At 39.2% G+C, this 22,540-nt stretch overlaps 1 protein-coding gene and 3 long non-coding RNA genes across 4 annotated transcripts; 2 read left to right on the forward strand and 2 right to left on the reverse strand.

The window, feature by feature from the left end:
• The first annotated feature begins 208 nt into the window (after nt 1-208).
• On the forward strand, nt 209-1,592 carry LOC126381484 (uncharacterized). The gene is made up of 4 exons (XR_007568845.1): nt 209-476; nt 667-794; nt 932-1,111; nt 1,419-1,592. It is a non-coding gene; the product is annotated as an uncharacterized LOC126381484 (long non-coding RNA).
• Nucleotides 1,593-5,537: 3,945 nt separating this feature from the next.
• LOC126381482 (uncharacterized) lies at nt 5,538-7,011 on the reverse strand. Its single transcript, XM_050030968.1, has 2 exons — nt 6,451-7,011; nt 5,538-5,911 (listed from the first exon to the last, which is right to left on the reverse strand). Exons 1-2 carry the CDS (start codon nt 6,977-6,979, stop codon nt 5,739-5,741), a joined length of 702 nt encoding a protein of 233 aa, XP_049886925.1. The 5' UTR covers nt 6,980-7,011; the 3' UTR covers nt 5,538-5,738.
• A 2,985-nt stretch (nt 7,012-9,996) lies between these two features.
• LOC126381488 (uncharacterized) lies at nt 9,997-12,466 on the forward strand. Its single transcript, XR_007568849.1, has 3 exons — nt 9,997-11,077; nt 11,178-11,308; nt 12,282-12,466. It is a non-coding gene; the product is annotated as an uncharacterized LOC126381488 (long non-coding RNA).
• Nucleotides 12,465-14,521, reverse strand: LOC126381487 (uncharacterized). The gene is made up of 3 exons (XR_007568848.1): nt 13,682-14,521; nt 13,165-13,287; nt 12,465-12,729 (listed from the first exon to the last, which is right to left on the reverse strand). It is a non-coding gene; the product is annotated as an uncharacterized LOC126381487 (long non-coding RNA).
• Nucleotides 14,522-22,540: the final 8,019 nt, after the last annotated feature.

The following is a 22,540-nucleotide window of genomic DNA, read 5'->3' on the forward strand; positions in this document are numbered from 1 at the left end:
ACTCATAACTTAAAAGTTTATACGCATTTTTGAGTTAATTCGTTTGAGGAATTCGTCAGAGTAAGAATCTGCCTGCTCCGAGGATGAAGGCTTAGATGTCATCTCATCATTTGTCGTCATCACCTTTCATCATTTAATTAATCATCAACCATCACGAAAAAAGGTACACGAGACATGGTTGTGTGGGCATAGTTTCCTTTGCCTAACCCTTCGGTGAAAACAAAAAAAAAATTGGCCTTGTTACTGACTGAATCTTTGGTACTCTTGGTACTGCTTTCTTGTGTTTTTTGTTACAAATTGTCTCAATTGTCTGCAAGAACTGGAACTTACAAGTTACAAGTTCATCGACTCAAGCCCTGCTTTCCCGTTTTTGCGTCGCAATTCTACCGTAGAAACTTCCAGAACTGTCAAATGTGTTTTGGATAGAGCCGAAAAAAGTTTGTGGATGATGTTAATGTTCGTTGATAAATTGCAATGTAAGTATCTTCTTAAAAATATAATGCTTTAAATAAACGTTACTTCACGTTATAGGTATTAAATTCGTTACAACAAGATAACACGCAACTAAAAATGCGCGAGCGTAGCACTTTCAATGAAGAAGAGTGAACTGCATCGCAAGAAATTGTGTTTTGCTTATTAATACAGTCCTTTTTTATTTCATTTCAGACATGGTTGTTTGACTTCATTGCCACATTCTGTTGAAACCAAACCTACAAATGAATACAATGCATGAATGTGGAGCTTAGCTCTGAACTGGTGTCTTTAATAGAAAAAAAATGCGTGGACATGATACGGTAGGTACCTGTATTTTTTTTCTGATTAATTTCTTATCAATAAGGTACAATACAATACACAATATACTGTATTGCATATAGTATCTAAGGAACATATAATCAAATGACACTGTTATTATAAAATTATTTATTTATAGGTGTCAGATGCTGATCGACGATGCTGATGGACTTTGTCATAATTAACTCATACTAAGCAACAATAACAACTGCTGAAGAATGTTCCAGTCTGAGAGTTAGACACAATTGTATCTGTATAAGTTGTGAAATATCTTTGGGAAGGCACTCAGAAAGACAAAATTACAGGCCACAGACTTATGGTAAGAATTGAAGAGTGATATTATATGTATAGAAAAAGAAATGTCTCCGAGACAGGTAATAAAGTTATTTTGTGTGAGAACTGTTTAACAGTTTTATGTATTACCTATTTCAATCATAATTGCTATAGGGAAATATTTATGATTGAAACATTGTTCTAATTTCAATTTAATGTCATCCCTACACATTAAATAAAATATTGTGCATTTCTTTATTATAAGTGTACGGGATGCCTAATTTGTATTTATTGGTTCCATATGGACGTCAAAACTACAATTATGTTTTAAGAACATTCATATTTGCTTTCAGATGTCTGATGGATGCTGGTGCATGCCTTGTTTGCAGGATGAGCTTACCTCAAAAGCATTGAATATCTAGTGAATGTTAAAACTGTATTAAGTGTGACGTTGCATTATATGTAGTTAGTAGCTATTTATGTTCATAGAATTGTTAAATTATATCATTAAATTGATAAAAAGCTAACTATGTGTATTTTAATACTTACTAATTGGTAATATGTAACCATGTCAATATATTTAGTCTGGTTTTGGGAAACAACTAATTACTTACATCAATAAGTAGTAACTGAGGCCAATAGCTTAACATGCCATCTGGAGCACGGATTGTCTTACTTTCAGATAATCGGGTGATCAGCCAGGCTTGTTCTGGCCAAACTGTATCTTTGTTTTTGGGTATAAATGATTAGCCTTGTTATTACACCCAGGCACAACAAATCTTCCACCCATTATTATTCAGAGAATATCAAGCACTTTATTAATATGTATGCATCTACCATTACTTTATATTTTTGAATAATTATTTACCTGAGCAAAGAGAAAGTTAAATCTGGACAGCACCATCCATATTTTTTTTAGGAATGTACCTAGTCTGGAAAGTCAAGAGTAACGTGTGTTATTATAATTAGGAAAAAAAATATTTTACCATGGGCATGGGATCGAAATAAGATATTGCTTTTCGTTGAACAAACTACATAGATATTGGCAGGCATGCTGTAAAATGTCTTGATAGGGCCTCTGTTTTAGGTACAAGAATTGTATACCTAGTTAATTTGATTTGATTTTGAAGCCAAGTGGCTAGGTTAGCTTCGCCGCCATTTTGAAACTACACATTATTTTTCATTTAATAGTTTTGCTAAGGCCCCGATTTCTGCAGACACCTCCTAATTTTACTTTAAGTTATACCTGTCATTTTCTTATCCGCCGAAAAGGAAAGGGACGGATGATTGATAGGTCTTAATTTTAGGAAGAATGAGTTAATGAATGAATAACCCGGGCGAATTAAAAAGGTATCTCGCTGGTATGCATACCGTTTGACGTGTGCTGTCAACATAATTCTGTCGGGTTATGGCCAATGTAAGAATTTTAGACGGTTGTTTTAGATTTGTGCTTAAAATTGACGTGTGTTCCATAAATTTTATGCTTGTCGATTACCCTTCCCTTTCCTTTTCGGCGGATAAGAAAATGGCAGATATAACTTTAAATAAAATAAGTATTAGATGGTATTTACAGGAATTAGCAACCACCTACCTAACTTTGTTCAGCGGCCATCTTGTTTTTCCGCCATTATGGTTTTTTTTCACCGGCGATAGAATTTGAGCAAAATTTAAATAGATCTCGTGAAAACAAACAATTCCAGGTGCGATAGTTTTGCCAGGCCGTAGGGCGTCTCCCTGATGCGGAGCAGTTTTTCAAGATCGAGAAGTAACTCCATACTCAACATGACGATCCGATCACACTTCCGTACATCATTTTTTCCCCCCGAGACATTCTCTGCCAAATCAAAATTTTGTACTGCGGTCATCTTGTTTTTCCGCCATTTTGATTTTTTTTCACAGGCGATTGAATTTGACCAAGGTTTAAATATGTCTCGTGAAAACCAAAAAGTTCTAGGTGCTATAGTTTTGCCAGGCCGTAGGGTGTCTCCCTGATGCGGAGCAGTTTTTGAAGACTAAAAACAATTTCCATACTCAAAAAGACGTTCCAATCACACTCCCATACATTATTTTTACCAGCGAGTCATTTTCTAGAAAAACAAAATTTTGTATGGCGGCCATTTTGTTTTCCGCCATTTTGTTTTTTTTCTGCCTGCGATTGAATTCGACCAAGATTCAAATAGGTCTTGTGAAAGAAAAATTGCTCCAGGTTTTATAGTTTTGCCAGGCCGTATGGTGTCTCCCTGATGCGGAGCAGTTTTTTAAGATCGAGCAAAATTAAAATACTCAACATGACGATGTGATTATATCCCTATACATAATTTTTACCCCCGAGACATTTTCTAGAAAAATAAAATTTTGTATGGCGGCCATCTTGATTTTCCGCCATTTTGATTTTTTTTCACCGGTGATTGAATTTGACCAAGATTTAAATACATTGTGCGGAAAAAAAATTGATCCAGATGTGATAGTTTTGCCAGGCCGTAGGGTATCTCCCTGATGCGGAGCAGATTTGAAGAAAGAGAAGTATCTCCACACTCAGCAAGACATTTCAATTACACCCCCATACACAGTTTTAACCCTAGAAGCATTTTTTGAAAAAACAAATTTTTGTATGGCGGCCATCTTGTTTTTCCGCCATTTTGTTTTTTTTTCACTCACGATAGAATTTGACCAAGATTTAAATAGGGTTTGCGAAAAAAAAAATGATCTAGGTATAATAGTTGCGCCAGACTGTAGGGTGTCTTCCTGATGCGGAGCAGTTTTCCAAGATTTGGGATTTTTCCCATACTCACCGGGAGGTTCCGATCACACCCCCCATACATCATTTTCACCCCCCGACGCTCCTTCTGGGAGAACAATTATGTCAGTGAGTCAGTCAGTGGGTTTGTAGCTATATCTATACTTATAACTAGATTTCGCGTGGTTCGCTCGCAGCAAGCTGCTCGCGTGTCTTTACCGCGATAGAATTTGACCAAGACTTAAATAGGTTTTGTGAAATCAAAAAAGTTCTAGGTGCTATAGTTTTGCCAGGCCGTAGGGTGTCTCCCTGATGCGGAGCAGTTTTCCAAGATGACGTTCCGATCACGCCCCTATACATCAATTTTAGCTCTGAGACATTTTCTGGAAAAACAAAAATTTGTATGGCGGCCATCTTGTTTTTCGGCCATTTTGTTTTTTTTTTTCACCGGCGATAAAATTTGATCAAGATTTAAATAGATTTCGTGAAAACAAAAAAGTTCCAGGTGCGATAGTTTTGCCAGGCCGTAGGGTGTCTCCCTGATGCGGAGCAGCTATCGAAAACCCAGACGTATTTTCATACTTGACATGACGTTCCGATCACATTCCTATACATCATTTTTACCCCCGAGGCATTTTCAGGAAAGACGAAAAATTTGTATGGCGGCCATCTTGATTTTCCGCCATTTTGATTTTTTTTCACCGACAACAGAATTTGACTAAGATTTTAATAGGTTTGGTGGAAAAAAAAATGTTCCAGGTGGCATAGTTTTGCCAGGCCGTAGGGTGTCTCCCTGATGCGGAGCAGATTTTCAAGATCGAGCAGTATTTCCATACTCAACTTGAGGTTTTGATCACACCTCCCATACATCATTTTTACCCCCGAGGCATTTTCTGGAAAAACGAAAATTTTGTATGGCGGCCATCTTGTTTTTCCGCCATTTTATTTTTTTTTCACCGGGGATTGGATTTGACCAAGATTTAAATATGTAATGCGAAAAAAAAATTGCTCCAGGTTTTATACTTTTGCCAGGCTGTAGGGTGCCGCCCTGATGCGGAGCACTTTTCAAAGATCGAGAAGTATTTTCATACTCATCAAGACGTTCCGATTACAACCCCATACACAGTTTTTACCCCCGAGACATTTTCTGGAAAAACAAAATTTTGTATGGTGGCCATCTTGTTTTTCCGCCATTTTGTTTTTTTTTCACCGACAATAGAATTTGACCAAGATTTAAATAGGTTTTGCGAAAAAAAAATTGCACCAGGTATAATAGTTGCGCCAGACTGTAGGGTGTCTCCCTGATGCGGAGCAGTTTTCCAAGATCTGGGATTTTTCCCATACTCACCGGGAGGTCCCAATCACACCCCCCATACATCATTTTCACCCCCCGACGCTCCTTCTGGGAGAACAACCCTGTCAGTGAGTCAGTCAGTGAGTCAGTCAGTCAGTCAGTGGGTTTGTAGCTATATATAGTATAATAATAAATCTGTAGAGAGGTCAATTCTGTACATTAAATATTTTTTCAAAATAACTATCAGGGGGTGATAAGTGGTCGATACTGATGCCAAAAATGCAATCAGTAAAATTTTTGTCTGTCTGTCTGTCTGTCTGTCTGTCTGTCTGTATGTTCCTTATAGAAACAAAAACTACTGGACGGATTTTAATGAAACTTGGTACAATTATTCTTCACACTCCTGGACAGGTTATAGTATTAGCGATGGCCAGCTTTATTATTTAAAAAAAAACGAACGAGGGAGAATAGTTGGAGTTTAATTTAATAATGAATTTTAACAAAAAGAAATAAATTAAGCAATTAGAATTATTAAGCAAAATAGAATTTACATAGCCAGTAATACATAAACAACGTCTAGGAGATGTGATCGCTACGAGTGTCGAACGCAGAATGGGGCGCGCGCCGGGCGTGCGCTGCCTTTTATAGACTAGCTGTCATGTCCCCTTCCGTGTGTCCACTTTCTTCTAACACGGCCTCTCCTGACACGTGGGCGTCCTCGCCCACTCTGCTCGGCTGGTGTTCTATCTGGACGACATGTTCCATAGATGGTCCCGCGTGAGGTTGAGTTGGCTGATCATCTTCGTTATCCATAGCTGTAAGCATTATAAAATATTTGTATTAGAAATGAAATAGGTGCATATTATACTAATCGCTGTAAGCGACTACATGTAAGCGATAATGGATCCTAGCTCAACATTACGGTAGCACCTACTTAGTTTGTCTCTGGCGGAGCAGCGCTCAACGCGTACATGTACTACCACCATGCGGAGCAGCGCTCAACGCGTACACATATAACTACCATGCGGAGCAGCGCTCAACGCGTACATGTACTACCATCATGCGGAGCAGCGCTCAACGCGTACACATACAACCACCATGCGGAGCAGCGCTCAACGCGTACATGTACTACCATCATGCGGAGCAGCGCTCAACGCGTACATGTACTACCACCATGCGGAGCAGCGCTCAACGCGTACACATACAACTACCATGCGGAGCAGCGCTCAACGCGTACACATACAATCACCATGCGGAGCAGCGCTCGACGCGTACATGTACATACATACATGAGATCACGCCCATTTCCCATCGGGTTAGGCAGAGACCTAAACAACAACATAGTCGAACTCACTTTCAAAAAATGAAGCACATGACTCTGGTGTCCACTCCCCTCGCCAGGCAACCATGTGCTCAACGGCTGCCTGCGTAGTTTTGCCATACGAGTTACCCAACAAACGTAATTCGTAACGGCCGTGGGGCAGGACCTTAGTAACTCTATACGGGCCTCGCATCCCAGAGTCCAGCTTGCCTGTCATCTGCGAATGTTTATTAACGAAAACCATATCATTGACATTAAACGATCGGGTGATCTTGCGACCGCTATTTACACGTAAGTCCTGTGTTTGTCTGTTTTGCTCCAGTAGGTCGGAAGCCCGCTGGCGTTGAAGTTCGCGTATTGCCTCTCGATTTGGATGCGTGTCTTCAATAGCAATGTCACGAATAACGGACCTGATTATAGGGGTTGCGCCCTCTATACCCACAAGTAATTGAAGGGGTGAAGTTTGCGTAGTTTTGTGTTTAGTGCAATTCAAAGTAAGTTGCAATCGCCAAAGAGACTCTGACCATTGACTGTTTTCATTGGAGGCCTCAATACGTAACATATTTAACAAAGTCCGGCAATAGCGCTCTACCTGTCCGTTTTCCCTGTGCATTTCGGGTGTTATGAAATGCGTTTGACACCCCATGTCGGTTACCCATTTTTGAAACGTTAAACTTTCGAACATGCGCCCCCTGTCACAAACTATAAGTTTAGGAGAACCGAATAAGGAGATCGCATTCGTAAATATTTTTTTCAACTCAGCAGAGTCCTGCTTTTTCATTGCATATAAAAGACAGTACTTAGAGTATGCGTCAACAAGTATAAGGGTATGTTTAAATCCCTTCGAGTCGGGCAATGGGCCTAAAACATCCACATGTACCGTATTAAATGGGATTTCGGGTTTGCGCCAGGAGGAAATAGGTTGGTGTGGTGCTCTAGGTACCTTCTTTGAAGAGAGACATATAATACAATGGCCTATGTACTTTTTTACGAAGGTACGAAGTCCAGGGAACCAGAAATGCTGTAAAATGAGGTCAGCGGTTTTGTCTTGCCCGATATGATTGTGTTGATCATGAAACAGTCTAAGTAAACTCAAACGCTGACCTTTGGGTATATAACAGAGCAATTTGGGGTCTTCGCCGGTGGGAGTGTATTTATAATAGAGCATTTCATTACGTACAACATAGCGTGACGAGTCTAGCTCATTGTTATTTACTTTGTCGATGAGAACGCGAGTTTCCTCGTCGGCAGACTGTGCAATCTGAGCCCAATTTCTAGGCCTCGTAATCTGACGGACGTCCACGGGATTCCGACTCAAAAAGTCTGCGTGTTGCATAAGAACACCCTTCCGATATTCCATATTAAAATTAAAATCCTGCATATACATCCACCACCTCGCGACACGTGGGATGAGATCTTTTTTCCGCTCCGTTAATTTTAACGCGTTACAGTCGGTTATTATTTTGAAAGGAATACCTAACACATAATGACGGAAATGTTGAAGTGATTTTACGACGGCAAGCGTTTCGAGCTCGTATGAGTGGTATCGAGGTTCGGCACCCTGCGTGGTCTTACTAAAGTAGGCGACCACCCGCCGCCTCTTCCCTGGGTGCTCCTGAATGAGGACCGCACCATAACCGATAGAACTCGCGTCGGTATGTAACTCGGTTGGCAATGACGGGTCGAAAACGGCTAGCACGGGCTCGTTTGTTAAACACTCTATTAAATATCGACGTGCATTTTCTTGGTCCTTGCCCCATCTAAACGCTACCCCTTTCCTAGTCAGTAGAGCAATTGGCGCTGTCTTCGTGGCATAATTGGGAATGTACCGACGAAAATAGCCAGCCAACCCTAGCAGTTGCCGGATTTGTTTCACGTTCGTGGGCACGGGGGAGTCAATCAGAGCTTTTATTTTTAAGTCGCTCGGTTTAACCTGACCCTGTGAGATCTTACGACCTAGGTACTCTACCTCCGTGGCTACGAAAGTACTTTTTCGCAAGTTTATCGAGAAACCCGCTGACGTTAATATGAGGAGGGCCTCGTGAAGTGTTTTTAGGGCCTCATCTACCGAATCGCCTAACAAAATTACATCGTCGACGTATACCAGAGCTCGTCCTTGCTCAATCAACGGCTTAAGAGTAGTGGTAATGATACGCTGATACACAACGGGGGCATTACACAGGCCGAAAGGCATTTTTAAATACTCGTAATGCCCTTCGGGCGTCACGAAGCCAGTTTTCGGGATAGAGTCGCTGTCTAGTGCTATCTGATGGAATCCCGAAGCCATATCTAAACAACTGAAATATTTGCTTTTTCCTAAGCGGTCGATATGGTCTTCGATTAACGGCAATGGATAGCGATCTTTGACCGTTATTGCATTAAGTGCCCGATAGTCCACACATAATCGATCCTTGCCATCCTTTTTCTTTACAAGAATAATGGGACTGGCGTATGGAGATTCGGATTCACGTACGATTCCCTTGTTAAGCAAGTCCTGTATTATTTCACGAACTTTCAGTTTCTCATCGGCAGAAAGTTTATAAGGCCGATAATGTACAGGCGTGTCGCTTTTCAATTCGATGTGCATGCTACCTTTAGTAACAGTGGTCAGTGCAGTACCTTCTACCAAGTTATCTTTAAATTCAGAAATTATATTTAATAGCTTGCACCGATCAGCACCCTGAAGGGGCGTTTTCACAGGTAACTGCTCATCTGGCCGTACGAGCAAAACGGGCGCCTGATGAGTACGTCCGGTCACACGTGTTATACGTTGCTCATTGTTTACGCGTATATACGCCACGCCGTCACGATTTAACACGTCGGTTCCGATTAAAACAGGCACGTTTATACAACCTACCGGCACAACAAGTAAGTCTACCTCTAACGAGATATCCGTAAATTCTACAACGAGAGTAACATAGCTCGTACATTCGATGTTTTGATTACCTATCCCTCGCAGAACTTGATGGGTCGGTATACGCGCACAACTAAAGTGATTGACAACCGATTCTGAAATCAGTGATACACGCGAGCCGCTATCTATGAGTACATCCGTAGGTATGCCCTGCACGACTGCAGTGATCACATCCCTGTCCCTCGGAGAGCCTTCTAACTCGCGACAGAAATTAACGTTATTTTTGTTACGCTCCTGCGATCGTTGTTTAGCAAAACAATCTATGACGTCATGACCGGATTTTTTGCAAAACGTACACTTAACGGATTGTGATTGGTTTGTTTTCCTACTATTATTAGCCGGAAAGTCGACTTTTGGTCGTTTTGGACAGGCTATTTGAATATGGCCAGTCATTCCGCACGTAAAGCATTTTATCTCACGTGACGGAGTTTTATTTGTATAACCGCGCTTTCTCGCGTTACTTTCCAAGTGCCTACTACGAGACGGACGCACAGAATCACGGGACACACTGGCTTTGGGTTTGGTATATAAGGAAAAAAACTCGACAAGATCCTTTGGTTGTAATCGAGCATTGGTCGCTGCAGCTCGAATCTGAGGGTCGGTAATTCCACGCACGATAATTGCAACTATCAAGTCGTCACTTAAACCTTTCACTATATTTAAACGTAACAATGGTGCCGATTCCTGCAAACACCAACTTAAATCTAAATTTATCTTAGAAAACCTAATTTTAATTTAGTTTAGCAAAAAGTGCAATTCTGGCTTTATGGTCGTCTAAATTTAAAATATTTTATCAGGATGTTTGACACGCTTAAATTTAATAGAACGTCTACGAGGTCTATGGTCAACCAGCTGGTGTCGTTTTTTTCGTAAAGAATTGGTAAAGAAGAATGAATGGAAGTGAGTGAATGAAATCGTCATTTGAACAAAAAAAATACATGTTTTTCTTATAATTTCGTACGAAGGAATACAAAATCGTAATTTATGTGTGTTTTAGCAGCAAATACAATAAATAAATGCAATAAAACATTTTTCTATGAATTTTAAAACATACATCTGGCATTATTCTAAACCATAAAAAACACAGCGTCAAGATCATACTTAAAAAAAAAAAACGTGTTGAGATTAGGTATCGTTAGGTTTTCAAATCAAAAATACTTAATAAAACACAAAAATGACTAAATAAAAGGACGTCGATGAAGAGGAAGACCAAGGCGGAACTAGTAAAAGTGGAAGTTGTGTTGTATCAGAACGACGGAACTCGCTGTGAATGCATATTAAAAGTCCTCAACCAACAAGACTCCTATCTTCTTCTTCGTCGTTCCCTCACTGCTGAGGATCGCGACCACAGGTTATGGTTTTCCACTCGGTACGGCTATATGCAGCGTGCACCGCCCTCTGTATGCTGCCGCCCACCGTCTTCTTCACGATGTCAAACCACCTCGTAGGCGCCCTTCCTCGCGCACGTTTGCCATCCATTTGCCCAACGATGATCTGCTTCTCCAGACTGTGCTTCGGAGACCGCATAATATGTCCGAAGAAGCTTAGGGCACGATTCCGGCATATTGAGGAGAGCCGCGCCGTGATCTTGAGCTCTTTTAATATGGACTCATTCGTACACGTAAATAGCCTTAAATTACCAAGTAGAGAAAGTCCAGCATGAGGTGAGCACGAAGTTTTGAAGACAGGAGTGATTGTATTAGATTTCCTCCTGAGCAGTTGCACTACAAATTTAGTGATGAAGAGGTGAGTGATCAAAAAAATATGTCAGAAGAACTTGTAGACATCATATTTGATGAATGAATCTGAGTTACTTGTATTAATCAGATTTTTTACTAATTTTCAGGCAATACTTGACAGAAACCTTAAGTGGGATGACATAATTATAAAGAAAATCAATAAGAGGATGAACTATTTTAATGTTTATAAAACAATAGTATGGAAGAATTTTGATGCATCTTGGAGCAATGGCAACATGTAAGCATATTCCTAGTTAAAAATATATTTAAGTGAGTGTTGCTCGTTGTAAGTGGATTTCCTTTACGGCTGATTAGGCTCAGGCCTAGGACGGCCAGATATGAGGAACGGCTAATCCTGTTTTTTCTCTAATGTGGTTTGTAAGATCAATGACCAACCTCATCAACCTGCTGCTGTGACTATTCGGGTGTCCCGGACTAAAGGCCCTTGACGAAGCTTACTTATCTAATGAAATGACTATGTAGGTACTTAAGTAATTAGTAATGGAGTCAAGACTCTGTGAATTTGCCTCTTATGTATGAAACCATTTTTCATGCCAGTCATAGTAACTAAACACATAACGGCCTCCGTGGTCCAGTAGTTGAACGTTGTGCTCACAATCCAGAGGTCCCGGGTTCGAATCCCGGTAGAGAAAAATCACAGAAATCATCTTTGTATTCCTTGTTTTGCTAGGACATTACAGGCTGAACACCTGATTGTCCAAATGTAAGATGATCAGTGCTTCAGAAGGCATGTTAAGCTGTTGGTCTTGGTTACTACTTACTAGAGTAAATATGTAGTTGTTACATGAGTCATGTCAGGGGCCCTTGGCGGCTCAATAATAACCCAGATACCAGGGTTACCAACCTCATCGGTTGGTAATCCATCTCATAACTCACATGATAGAAGAAGAATAGTAACTAAGGAAGGGATCTTCTTCAGTATTATAATGGCCTAGGTAACAGACTCCAATGCGGGTTGGTGGAGGTGTTTTTTTTTTGGAGCAGCATGGTGGAGTATGCTCCATACCCCCTCTGGTTGATTGAGGGGAGGCCTGTGCCCAGCAGTGGGATGTATATAGGCTGTTTATGTATGTATGTAGGTAACGGACTGGTTATCTATCTTAAAAAACTGACTGCATGTTGTCTTGATTTATTAAAGTTCAGAGATATGGAAGTGTATACAGCATTTATAATATTTGTTTTCTCTTCAGATTTGGGAGTTGTGAGTGACAACGAGCAGATTACATAACAATGGGAGGATAACAAGGGCCTTAACTGAAAAAACTGGGAATGTTCCCAAATAAACCTCACAGATGTAGAAGAAAGACAAAATAAATTTGTTTATTTTATTTCTGTTCCCTACTAAACTAGTAATAAAACATACTTGTTACAAATACTTTTTGATTGTATTTTATTTATAACATCAAAACTTGCACAGAATAAAGAAATATTTATATTTGTGATGGGTTGCTTATCTGTCACCACTCTGGTCATTATGTCCATCACAAGAGGCTGCAGTTGGTCTTCTTGGTAGTGCACGGCTCAGTCCATCCTGGTATGGTGGTGTGACTATGTATGTATGTACAGCACCACAATGGTAGGTATGTATGTAAGTATTTTTTTATACTCCTGGGTTCTTCTTTCTTTATTCATCACCATCTGAAACAAGTATAATGCTTAGATAATTATTCTAATAAGAAACAAACATAAATAGCCTATTTATTATGTCCCACTGCTGGGCTTAGGCATCCCTTCAATCAACCGGAGGGGGTATGAAGCATACTATATTCTGCTCGACTGCAGATTAGTGACCGTGTTTGGGCTAAATAGCCCGGGAATAACTGCTTGACGTGCCTTCTGAAGCACAGAATCATCTAACTTCTTCAGACAATTGGATGAATCAAGCCTGCAGTTTCCTATACATACAAAGGACCTTGACAGCCTCTAAGTGATTTTGACGATGTCCCCATTGGGTATCAGACCCGGATCTCCAGATTGTGAGCTATGGTTAGAGAACCATTAGACCAAAGAGGCTGTTATATATATAACTCATAGGTAGACAGATTTGCATTCATATTTAATGTACTTACATACCTGAGAGAACATTAGGGATCCATGTCACAGAAGTATTTTTTGTTATTGGTGGCTCATAATTACAATTCAGGATGCAGTGGCTATTAGGACTACTTGCAAATGTCAAAATCAAAGATTTATCACCTGAAATAAAAAAGGATTAATCAGAATACATACATACATCAATTCATGCTTACATTTCCTAACGGGTTGGACAGAAACAAATATAATGATCAGAAGGATGTAAACAAAAAATGTGGGTTCCGTCGCATTCCCAGTACATTTAGCATGCCATGATATTCGTGGAAACTGAGATAAAGCAGTAAAGAGCTTGTAAAAGAAGTTTTTTAGCCCACCTTTTGTTACTGCTAACTGGTGATTTTGTTTGGTTCACATCATAAAGTATTTTGAAATAATCTAAAGGAATAAACCAACAAGTAAGGTATCTACCCAGAGCGGGATCAAGTGTGTTAGTAATTTGACTTGGGCAATAAACTGTTTGGTTGCTGCCATGTTATTTATACCTGATAACATTTACCTTGCTGTGGAGGCCTTCCTTCAGTGTACTTCTGTAGTTCCATTCCATAGATAGGTACATTACTTTTGTAGTAATTTTAAGTCCTTCAGGTCAAAAGGATAAGAAGAAGCAGGCAGTGCAGCCTGCACTGCGCGCCTGGTAGGAGTCATTACAGTTTTGACACACACAGAGCTAGGTATGTGTTGATGTTACACGTTAATCGTTAATATCACTGGCACTGCATTGTTTCAAGCATCCACCACACGGTCCAGTTGAAAGTAGTGTTTAAGATTGACACAATTAGATTGTCCTCTTAGATAAATGTTTGGATTAACTTTGAAGATGATACTCATGCCAGAGACATCATCATACCAGCTAAGAGTCTTTTGTTTCGATGGGGCCTCCTCGCCGTCTTCTTTCTTTTACTGGTCTTCGACGGTAAACGACGTAAAACAAATATTTCTCGTTGATCCTTCTATTCGTATATTTAGAAGATTCTTTATCGCTATTTAAGCTATTTTGAGAGCGGCAAGGTCTTCCGAATGATCTGCAGGTGAAATCAGTGGCCGGAATTCACAAAAAGCGCCCAAAAAGTGCCGAAAAACTGATTCATATACTTAATTTTAAGAAGTTTAATTTTATCCGGCAAGTTTAGAAAACCGTATAAAATTAATTTAGAATAAGAGTTTAACGTCAAATTAATGTTCGCTAGAATAGCTTTTTGTCGCCTAAACCTAAATTGAGTAATTTAGAAACGTCATTCCTAAATTTAAGATTAGGCGTCAACTAAAATGTGCCGCCAGAATACAAATCCAGTTTTTGACATTTAAACCGTAATCTTAGCTAACTTAAATTTAAGTGTGCCTGCCGGAATCGGCACCATTGAACGTCTAGCAAAATCAGAGTACGTAGTATAACCATCAGAATTCGTGCTCATGACATCGTATAAAATGTTAGCGACATCGATCCGGCGGGAGCACAACGGTTTAAATTCCAATTTGAAAGAGCTATGAACCTTTCTGGCATATCTCAGTGGCGCCACCTAGCGGATTTTTTAAAACTGCGGCGCACGATGAAACCTGTGCAAATCGATAGGGGACACTTGTCTGAACAAAAAAGCTTTAATGGACCTATGCTCTAAAGTGTCACGTTTTCAAGATATCTAGCTTGAAAGTTACGAAAAGTGTCATATGGATAAATCGATTTTACTATTTATCTATATACAATCGTAATATAGTGACAAAGTGATTGATTATACATGAAACATTATTTAATATACAACATATTTATCTTATTGAAAAAATGAAATTAATAAATACTTGCAACAACATTAATGGTTTTTGTCTTTGCTGCATTATATAGGAAGTACATAGGTACTTAACTGTGCACACCTTATCTAAGGTTACTAATTGCAAACTGAGTTTATCAGTTTGTATTATGTATGATATAGGCGTCATTTACTCCTTAACTTGATTTTACTTGACACAACGACAGGATCTAATGAAATATAAAATAAAGTTTACATTTTTATATACGCTATGCGTTTAGTGCGGCATCATTAGTACTCGTTAAAAAGCAGAATTCTCGAAGTTTAAGAAATCTGTGTAAGAGAAACAAAATGGTGTACTTATTAACTGCCATTTTGCTTTCTCGTTTAATTCCAGGAGCTACGAAAATGGAGGTCCTTTGTTTAAAGTTGCACGAATTTCTATTATTTCGGCGGAATCAACAAGGATAGCGAATAGCCATACAATAAGTGTGAGTGAGACAACATCATACAATAAATACAATAGGACGATTGGCAGCCGGGTGAACTTTCAGTCAGTTTGCCACTTTCATCTTCAACGTGCGCACGCGCTTTTCTCTGTTCTGAGACTCTATCCTGTTCATTCTGTTGTATTTGTTACCACTGTTGAGTTTGTTAATATTCCTCTTGAGTTTGTTAGTATTTTTGTTGACTTTGTTAGTGTTATTGTTGAATTTGTTGTTGTTGTCTTGGCAAGATGTCCAGTCATGTTGGTGCCAGGCAATGTTTTTTGTTGTGGTGTAAGCACTGTTCGTGGCCCGCGCCGAAGATCTCGGCGTCCTATACAGTCTTACTTGACAACTGAAGATTATATTGCTAGGCACCCCAACATCCTGAATTATGCTCGCCACTTATTTGACGATCGAGAGCTAAGTAATCTTATTTGAACATTGCAAAAATTAAAAATCTCAGTATGCAGTGTATCTGGTATCTATATTATAGTCCCTGGTCAGTATAATACATAAAATGACAATGTATAATTCGGCTCGTTTCTCAATCGTGCTTTTCATAATCGAAATGTCATATGAAAAAAATTCGGCTATGGAAATAATATATCCTACTTTATCGAAGCTCTCATTATGTAGCGTCTTAGACGAAGTGTAATCAACGCAAAACATTTTTAACAGAAAGTCGTCAACTTATCTCTATTATAATTAGCCAGAGATAGCTCTTACGCCAAGCGTATCACTTGTGTACCAGACTTATTTCAATAGATTTTATAGCCAACTATTACCACTTAATTATGTATAATAAATGATATTTGCATTTTTTTGTAACAGTAGAGAGTAATCAGTTCATATTAATGCAAGCACAACGGTAAGGCTGTTTTTTCATCTGACATGTGCTACGTTGCTAGGTTTAATATCCACCAATCAGATAATTGGGTCTGATTCTGATCGGCACAATGAACCCGATTGTAGGGTATGCTACGTAGCATCTAGCATGTTACTGGTGGAAACGCAGTCTAAATGTGACGTACTTACTTCATTATTGATGGAACAGTATTCTTATCGTTTCCAGCTAACTACGCAATACCGAATATGCCACATTTAAAAGAGGAAGTGAGGATTGCTTGCGCCCTAATAAATGCCTTCAGAAAACGGGTGACAGATCACCCACTCGTAAATGAAATAATCAACGATATATACCTTAAGCACGACGCCCCAAACTATCTGTGCGAGTTTGTAATACAAAACAATTTAAATCAACGCAGAGCCGCTTTCCAAGCTATAAACTCAAATGAAGGCTTTCAACAGTTTCCCATCTTATCATATGAGGATCTGTTGATAATGTCTCTGGGGCCGTATCAAGTGACGCAGGCAAGAAGCTACTATGGCGAACACCTAAATGAAACGTTTTTCATTGAAGTGTATGAAGATTTTGAAGTTGACTATAATTTAAATCAATACAACATATTAGTTTGTGATCCTGGGCTGACAAGAGCTAAAATACTCTCGAGGCACCAGAGCAACAGAATTTATTTTGTATAATCTTGCTAAATAATAGTTTGAAAAACAGAAATAAACTTGTCGGTCACTATTGCAGCTGTATAGTTGGAAAACGGACACTCGGGTGCTGTGCTCATGTCATGTGCATAGTTTGGTATATGGGATGGGCTCGGCACCAAGAAATTCAACCCCCTGCTGCCTTTTTAGATCAAGTTATTATTTCTGATGAAGAAGAAGATTGATTATTCAAGAAGACTGATATTCATTATCCTAATAGGTACGAATTTGTATAAAAAAAGCCTATTTGTTATATATGTCACCGTAAAATTGTAAACAACGTTAGATTATAATCTATCGATTGTAAGATTGTGATTTAACAGTTTTACTTCGATAGATTATAATCTGACGAATAATAATACGTTAAATTGTAAGCAGTATATTACGTTTCACAATTTTTCGACAGTTCACAACCTCGCGAGATAGATTATAATCTAACGTTATTTACAATTTTACGGTGACATATACACTGTATGTATTCAATAACAATTAGTATTGATTTCATTTTTAAGCAAAATATAAATAACTATATGACTACTTTTACGATGTTTTATTTCATACTTATAAAAACACAACTAAGAAAATCGATGAATAATTGAACAATGTGTTCATGTAATATGATTGTTATGAACTAAACAGCTTAAGGTCCCGTTGCATTGAAGGCACACACCCCATTGGTGTGTCTATACGAACTAGGTATGTTCTATACACTGCTGTAAATCTAAGTAGTCCTAAAAGCGAATTTTCACACCCCACCTGCTTTCACTGTGATTAGACATTTAAGCTGCCTTTCATTGAATAAACATAAAAACTCAAAAAGTGTGAAATTGTTAGACAATCATAGCAAATAACTTTGAGCGTGATTACCACGAGAATAAGTCATGAGCTGTACATCTCACGACTCGTTTCTGGATTTCTTTTAAGTTACACATAAAAGTAAGTTATAGATATTTATTTTATCTATTTTCTATTTATTTATTTTTCAATAAAGTAAACATGTGGTATATTAAACACTAATATTCCATGCATAATCACTTAGTCACTATATTCCAATTGCATATAAAAGTAAAATCGATTTGTTCATACAACACTTTTCGGAACTTTCAAGCTAAATATCTTGAAAACGTGACGCTTTAGAGCATAGGTTCATTAAAGCTTTTTTGTGCAGAAAAGTGCCCCCTATCGATATGCACAGGTTTCATCGTGCGCCGCAGTTTTAAAAAATCCGCTAGGTGGCGCCACCAGGCTATGCCAGCCTCCATAGTGAAATGTTCAATGCCCTTTGTCCAAGTTCGATCACTAGTGATCCACTCGTTCAACCACACACGTGCTTCACCCCGTAAACAGTTTGCTATTCTAGCGAGGCACTCACTATCGTCCCAACAGTTAATCTCGCGGGCTCTCTCAACCTCCTCGCACCATGAGTCGATGTCGTTAACACTTGGATCAAAATTCGAAATGTAATAATGGTTGGATCTTACTTTAGTCAATGTGTTCAGTGCTCCAATGATCCTGTCCGTCACGTCTAGGGCGGCGGAGGTGCTCGCCACAGAGTCGTCCACCACGATCGAAGGGGTCAGCAGCGGCACGGGCGTGCTGGCATCTGCCAGCGCAAGCGGGCGGGCGCCGGCGGCGCGCGCTGTGTCAGCACGTGCAAGCTCCGGTGATGGGGCCACGTGGTCGTTGCACGTGGAGTTTTCTAGCGCGTTGATTCGCGCCAGAATCACACCTAGTTGTTCACGAATGTCCCTATTGGGATCCGAAACCTCGGTTTCCGGCCTAACCCTACCTCTTCCGCGTCGAGGACGATCGGCCATTATTTACAAAGAATTAAAAATATGAAAGATCACGCTGTTCGCTCTATCCAAAGGCAAGATAAGCTATGGAGCCTATCCCACTTCTGATATTAGCGATGGCCAGCTTTATTATTTAAAAAAAAACGAACGAGGGAGAATAGTTGGAGTTTAATTTAATAATGAATTTTAACAAAAAGAAATAAATTAAGCAATTAGAATTATTAAGCAAAATAGAATTTACATAGCCAGTAATACATAAACAACGTCTAGGAGATGTGATCGCTACGAGTGTCGAACGCAGAATGGGGCGCGCGCCGGGCGTGCGCTGCCTTTTATAGACTAGCTGTCATGTCCCCTTCCGTGTGTCCACTTTCTTCTAACAATAGTATACTTTTCATCACGCTACAATCAATAGGAGCAGAGTAGTGAAGGGAAATCCTTTTGTATGAAAAATCTAAACCGCTCAAGTTAGACGTTTGAAATTTGGCATGCAGGTACCTTAGATACCGTAGAGGTGCACTAAGAAAGGAATTCCCGAAATTCCTACGGGAACGGGAATTAGCGGGAAAATCCTTTTGTATGAAAAATCTAAACCACTCAAGTTAGACGTTTGAAATTTGGCATGCAGGTACCTTAGATACCGTAGAGGTACACTAAGAAAGGAATTCCCGAAATTCCCACGGGAACGGGAATTAGCGGGAAAATCCTTTTGTATGAAAAATCTAAACCATTCAAGTTAGACGTTTGAAATTTGGCATGCAGATACCTTAGATACCGTAGAGGTGCACTAAGAAAGGAATTCCCGAAATTCCCACGAGAACGGGAATTAGCGGGAAAATCCTTTTGTATGAAAAATCTAAACCACTCAAGTTAGACGTTTGAAATTTGTCATGCAGGTACCTTAGATACCGTAGAGGTGTACTAAGAAAGGAATTCCCGAAATTCCCACGTGAACGGCAATTAGCGGGAAAATCCTTTTGTATGAAAAATCTAAACAACTCAAGTTAGACGTTTGAAATTTGGCATGCAGGTACCATAGGTACCGTAGAGGTGCATTAAGAAAGGAATTCCCAAAATTCTCACGGGAACGGGAATTAACGGGAAAATCCTTTTGTATGAAAAATCTAAACCATTCAAGTTAGACGTTTGAAATTTGTCATGCAGGTACCTTAAATACCGTAGAGGTATACTAAGAAAGGAATTCCCGAAATTCACACGGGAACGGGAATTAGCGGGAAAATCCTTTTGTATGAAAAATCTAAACCACTCAAGTTAGACGTTTGAAATTTGGCATGCAGGTACCATAGGTACCGTAGAGGTGCACTAAGAAAGGAATTCCCGAAATTCCCACGAGAACGGGAATTAGCGGGAAAATCCTTTTGTATGAAAAATCTAAACCACTCAAGTTAGACGTTTGAAATTTGTCATGCAGGTACCTTAGATGCCGTAGAGGTGTACTAAGAAAGAAATTCCCGAAATTCCCACGGAAACGGGAATTAGCGGGAAAATCCTTTTGTATGAAAAATCTAAACCACTCAAGTTAGACGTTTGAAATTTGGCATGCAGGTACCATAGGTACCGTAGAGGTGCACTAAGAAAGGAATTCCCGAAATTCCCACGGGAACGGGAATTAGCGGGAAAATCCTTTTGTATGAAAAATCTAAACCACTCAAGTTAGACGTTTGAAATTTGGCATGCAGGTACTTTAGTAAACTTAAAGCTTAGTTGCAACAGGATATTACAAAATTCCCACGGGAACGGTAGTTAGCGGGAAAAACATTTGTATGAAAAAATCAAATCTAAATAAAAGGAGAAACTGACTGACTCAGTGACTGACATATCAACGCATAGCCTGAACGGCTAAACGTAGGCATTTGAAATTTGGAAGGGACATAGCTTAGGTACCGTAGAGGTGCACTAAGAAAGGAATTCCCGGAATTCCCACGGGAACGGAAATTTGCGGGAAAATCCTTTTGTATGAAAAATCTAAACCGCTTAAGTTAGACGCTTGAAATTTGGCATGCAGGTACCTTAGTTAACTTAAAGCTTAGTTGCAACAGGATATTGCAAAATTCCCACGGAAACGGGAGTAAGCGGGAAAAAAACATTTGTATGAAAAAATCGAAACCGCGTAAGATAGATGTTTTCAATTCAATTCAATTAAATTATTTATTGCATTCCATGTAGTACAATGGGGTGTTACATAGGCATAGGAACTAAAACATGGACCCTGTAGGGCACAGCAACGTTGAAGGGAAGAGAGGAAGTGTGTATTAAAATTAAAACTCAATGAACAATCAATTAAAAAAAAAATCAATTCAATCAATTGATTCAATCTAGCATGCATGCATACCTTAGTAAATATAAAGTTTATTTTTGGCTGTATTTTGAAAAATGGGAGTTATTGGGAAAAAAAAATTATGAAAAAATCTAAACTGCATAAGTATGCACTCCCACACACACAAAGATCTCTCTCTTATATAACACGCCACGCGGACGAAGTCGCGGGCAAAAGCTAGTCCATACTAATATTATAAATGCGAAAGTAACTCTGTCTGTCTGTCTGTCTGTCTGTCTGTCTGTCTGTCTGTCTGTCTGTCTGTCTGTCTGTCTGTCTGTCTGTTACTCTTTCACGCCTAAACGGCTCAACGGATTTTGATGAAATTTGGTATGGTGATAGATGATAACCTAGAAATGGTCATAGGCTATAAATAATCACGCCATCGTTCTTAGGGGGTAGGCAGTTGGCAGATAACTAAATTGATTTAGTGATTTGTAGTCGTTTTTGTTGGGACTTTTGCTCTTTCACGTCTAAACGGCTGAACGGATTTTAATGAAATTTATTAAGGTAATAGTTGGTTATCTACAAACGGTTGTACGATCAAATTGATCACGTCATCGTACTTAGGGGGTAGGAAGTAGGCAGAAAACTGAATTGAGTTAGTGATTTTTTTATGGTTTTTGCTGGGAGTTTTGTCTATCATGCCTAAACGGCTCAACGGATTTTGATGAAATTTAGTTAGCTGATAGATAGTAATCTAGAAAAGGATATGGCCTATTAATATTTATGCTATCGTACTTAAGGCGTAGGCAGTAGACAGAAAACTAGGTTAGTGATTTTTAATTGTTTGTTTTAAAAGTTTGCCTCATTCACGCCTTAACGTCTGAACGGAATTTTATAAGACTTGGTTAATTTAAAGATAGGATCTTAGACACGGACACAGGCTACTTTTTATGGCGGGAAAATACCTCATTCCCGCGGAAATCTAGATTTCGTGATCGTGTCAAGAAGCGCATGACGCCATAGCTACTGGAATGATTTCGATGTTTTTTTTTAAACTGAGTGACTTCAAGTTAGTATTTGATCACTTTTCTAACTTAGAGGGTAGGTAGGCGCCATAATTTAGGGAATTTATGATAAAATTTTGATGCAACTGTCTTTATTAAACAGTTATATCTCATTCCTACAGGAACCTACACATAGCTATAGCTAGCTATCTATCTATACTTATAATAAATCTGTAGAGAGGTCAATTCTGTACATTAAATATTTTTTCAAAATAACTATCAGGGGGTGATAAGTGGTCGATACTGATGCCAAAAATGCAATCAGTAAAATTTTTGTCTGTCTGTCTGTCTGTCTGTCTGTCTGTCTGTCTGTCTGTATGTTCCTTATAGAAACAAAAACTACTAGACGGATTTTAATGAAACTTGGTACAATTATTCTTCACACTCCTGGACAGGTTATAGTATACTTTTCATCACGCTACAA

Source organism: Pectinophora gossypiella, unplaced genomic scaffold (genome assembly GCF_024362695.1).
Source record: "Pectinophora gossypiella unplaced genomic scaffold, ilPecGoss1.1 Pgos_57, whole genome shotgun sequence".
In the NCBI taxonomy this organism is placed as follows: domain Eukaryota; kingdom Metazoa; phylum Arthropoda; class Insecta; order Lepidoptera; family Gelechiidae; genus Pectinophora; species Pectinophora gossypiella.